This window comes from Egretta garzetta, unplaced genomic scaffold, assembly GCF_000687185.1.
Source record: "Egretta garzetta isolate BGI_Z169 unplaced genomic scaffold, ASM68718v1 scaffold45, whole genome shotgun sequence".
NCBI lineage: Eukaryota > Metazoa > Chordata > Aves > Pelecaniformes > Ardeidae > Egretta > Egretta garzetta.
The window spans coordinates 7,896,780-7,899,903 of record NW_009260028.1 but is presented as its reverse complement, the minus strand read 5'-3'; the positions used below and the strand labels follow the sequence as shown (position 1 = coordinate 7,899,903).

The 3,124-nt window shown below is 44.2% G+C and overlaps 2 protein-coding genes across 2 annotated transcripts in view; both read left to right on the top strand.

Annotated features, from left to right (window-relative positions):
• The window catches only part of CRYZL1 (crystallin zeta like 1), a 27,205-nt gene extending 26,936 nt beyond the window's left edge, over positions 1-269 (top strand). Inside the window, exon 15 of the mRNA XM_035896527.1 lies at positions 188-269. The gene's annotated coding sequence lies outside the window, so the exon portion shown is untranslated. The remainder of the gene's footprint in view (positions 1-187) is intronic.
• DONSON (DNA replication fork stabilization factor DONSON) overlaps positions 1-3,124 on the top strand; it is a 13,544-nt gene that overhangs the window by 1,095 nt on the left and 9,325 nt on the right. Inside the window, exons 2-4 of the mRNA XM_035896424.1 lie at positions 188-268; positions 1,502-1,705; positions 2,651-2,829. Coding sequence (XP_035752317.1) covers positions 188-268; positions 1,502-1,705; positions 2,651-2,829 — 464 coding nt within the window. The remainder of the gene's footprint in view (positions 1-187; positions 269-1,501; positions 1,706-2,650; positions 2,830-3,124) is intronic.

Sequence of the window (3,124 nt, the reverse complement as noted above, 5' to 3'; positions counted from 1 at the left end):
CGAAAGGGGCAGCCCCCGGGCCCGGGGCTTTGTACGTAGATGGGGACTGAGCTACTGCGCTTGGCTGCTGCGGCGTGTACGTGATCGGTATCGCTCTTGAAGCTTCACTGCGAGGGGTGGGGGTTTTTTAATTATCATCAGCCTGGTTTTTGTTTTGTGCCACATCTTACGCTCCTTTTTTGTTCAGCTTTTAGAGGCCGTTTGTGAAGATAAGCCCGGCAAGAGAGCAGAGCCCTCTGAAAGAGCTGACACCCTCGCCCTAGCCGATGTACGGAACAGCGCGTACTGCTGCTGAATCGGTTTTAGCTGTTCTCAGTCCATGAAAAAAAAGCTGAATCTCTCTAACTTAATATGTGATGGTCCATCTCTGTATGAAGTGATGTACTAAAATGTCGGCATACAAGAAAATTTCTTAAATTGGCTGGACGTTTACTGTTATGGTAACAGTCTCTTAAAAGCCAGCCTTCTGCCTGACATCGCTACTGTGGTAGTTCAGGTTGACAGAGGTCAGAGGTTGTTGTCTTCTAGTTTTATTACCATGTTTACTATAATTCTCCTGTTTCTTAGTTTTATATTTTGTTGGGATAAGGAAAGTCATACGTCTCCCGCAGTCTTTTATTCAGCTACAGAAAGGGAACAAACAGCTTCACCAGGCACACAGGAAAAAGAATACCTGAAAACCAGTCATTAACAGACAGTTTCAAGCAGACAACATCTAACATTGTTATAGGTTCAGAAACTCAAGTTCAAAGTAACTTGGCAGAATAGAAGAATGACCTTTCAAAGAGAACAAACTGTCCTAGAGCTCCCCAGTGGATTTTTGTGTATCCACTAGGAAGCGTCTGACATTGTGATCACCAAGAGAGGATGAAATGAAATAATGTTTGGCATGGAAATCCTTGTCTTCATAAACTTAAGGCTGAATTTTCTTTTTTTTGAATTATTCATCCTTTTATCTGTTCCTACTTTCTGAGTTTTAGAAAGACTCCTGTGAATGAAAACCTTCTGATTTTTTATAAACAGTATATGCCATATTTCTATCAGAATCTGTTACTGACTAAAACAAATCAGTTCAGTATAGACTGTGACTTTGGTTAGCCTATGGACAATCAGACTGTGTGTAACCTGGGATTCAGAAAATCTGTCTGCAAAAGCTTTTTTTATTTAAGTATGTCTCTTAACTTAATGCAAGTACTTCCTTAGGATCAAAATGAGCCAGGCATTTTTTTGCTGTTGCACCAAGTCAGACAAAAACATGCAGGACGTGACAGGTTTAACTTGTGTTTTTATAGGCTACTAAACTCAAAATGTTAGATGTAATAGCCGTGGTCCTGTCTAGTCCAGTGTCCGGTCTGCCTGCCACTGCTAAATCAATGTGAGAGGAGACCTAACCATGCTAAATATAAATAGGTAGCTACATAGTTGTGGGGGGTTTTGTTGTTTTGTTTTGTTTTGTTTTTTATTTTCCATGGGTTAACTGATGCCATTTCTGTTTTGTCAGGACCTTCATTTACCTGTTGCTGTACCTGAAGTTCCCTCTTCACCAAGACATGAATTTCCTGCAGACTGGAGTATTAAAACACGACTTTTATTTATGTCTTCCCAACCTTTTACCTGGGCAGAACATTTAAAAGCTCAAGAGGAAGCTCAAGGATTTGCTCAGCATTGTAGAGCTACGGAAACAAACTTGCCACAGAGCGTACAGGTAATAAACAGAATCACAGAACGGCAAGGGTTGGAAGGGACCTCGGGAGATCATCCAGTCCAACCCCCCTGCTAAAGCGGGTTCACCCAGAGCAGGTTGCACAGGACATCGTCCAGGTGGGCTCTGAGTATCTCCAGAGAAGGAGACTCCACAGCCCCCCTGGGCAGCCTGTTTCAGTGCTCTGTCACCCTCAAGGTAAAGAAGTTCTTCCTCATATTCAACTGAAACCTCTTATGCTTCAGTTTGTGCCCATTGCCCCTTGACCTGTCGCTGGGCACCACTGCAAAGAGTCTGGCTCTGTCCTCGTGACATCCACCCTTGAGATATTTGTACGTGTTGATTAGATTCCCTCTCAGTCTTCTCTTCTTCAGGCTGAACAAGCCCAACTCTCTCAGCCTTTCCTCGTAGGGGAGGTGCTCCAGTCCCTTTATCATCCTAGTTGCTCTCCTCTGGACTCCTTCTAGGAGTTCCTCGTCTTTCTTGAACTGGGGAGCCCAGAACTGGACACAGTGCTCCAGGTGGGGTCTCACCAGGGCAGAGTAGAGGGGGAGGAGAACCTCCCTCGACCTGCTGGCCACCTCAGCTCAAAGCTCCAGCTTTAGAAAGCAGAATGTCCCTTTGCACTTTTCCTTATGCACGCTGGCAGTGAAGGTTTGGTTGCAACTCGTTTTGATCGTATTTTCATTAAGAATAAGGCTCATTTAGAGTACCGATCCAGTTCCATCCGCGGCTTGTACCCACGGTGGCAAACAGTGTTGAGTGCTTGTTTCATTTCAGCTGTGGAGTGGTTGCCGGTTGCTGTCCATCTTTCTTCAGTCTGGCTTATTCACAAGCCTGGGAATTTTTTTCAGTATTATCATCATCTAGTGTAACATTTTTTTCATCCATCACTTGCAGTGCTGCCTTAAGTATTACTGTCCTCACTAAATACTTTTTGAAATCTAGGAACCAAAACTGTCCACGGAACTGCGCTGTGCCTTTCAGCAAAGCCTCGTTTACTGGCTTCACCCTTCACTGCCATGGCTGCAGCTGTTCCCTCGGATCGGAGCAGATAGAAAGATGGCTGGGAAGGCCAGTCCTTGGTCACAGGATGAAGCATTGCAGCAAGTGCTAATGAGCGACTGGTAAGCAGAACCAAACAATTGAGGTTTTTAGTACGATTACAACAATGGGGTTTTAATTAATGCACAAGTTCTTTCCATTTTTATGAAAAAGCTTTTTGATCCACACACATACACCCAGCTACAGAATGCTCATTATTTTGAGGACCAGGCTAGGGAAATAAGTTTAGGACTAAAGCTACCTTCTTGTCTTAAATGCCCCTCTCCAATCCCAGTTACTGATTTGGGTAGAATTCCGTGAATCCTGCCAGCAAGTTGCCTTTGATGCTTCACGTAAACTCCACACGCTAGAAAGCAG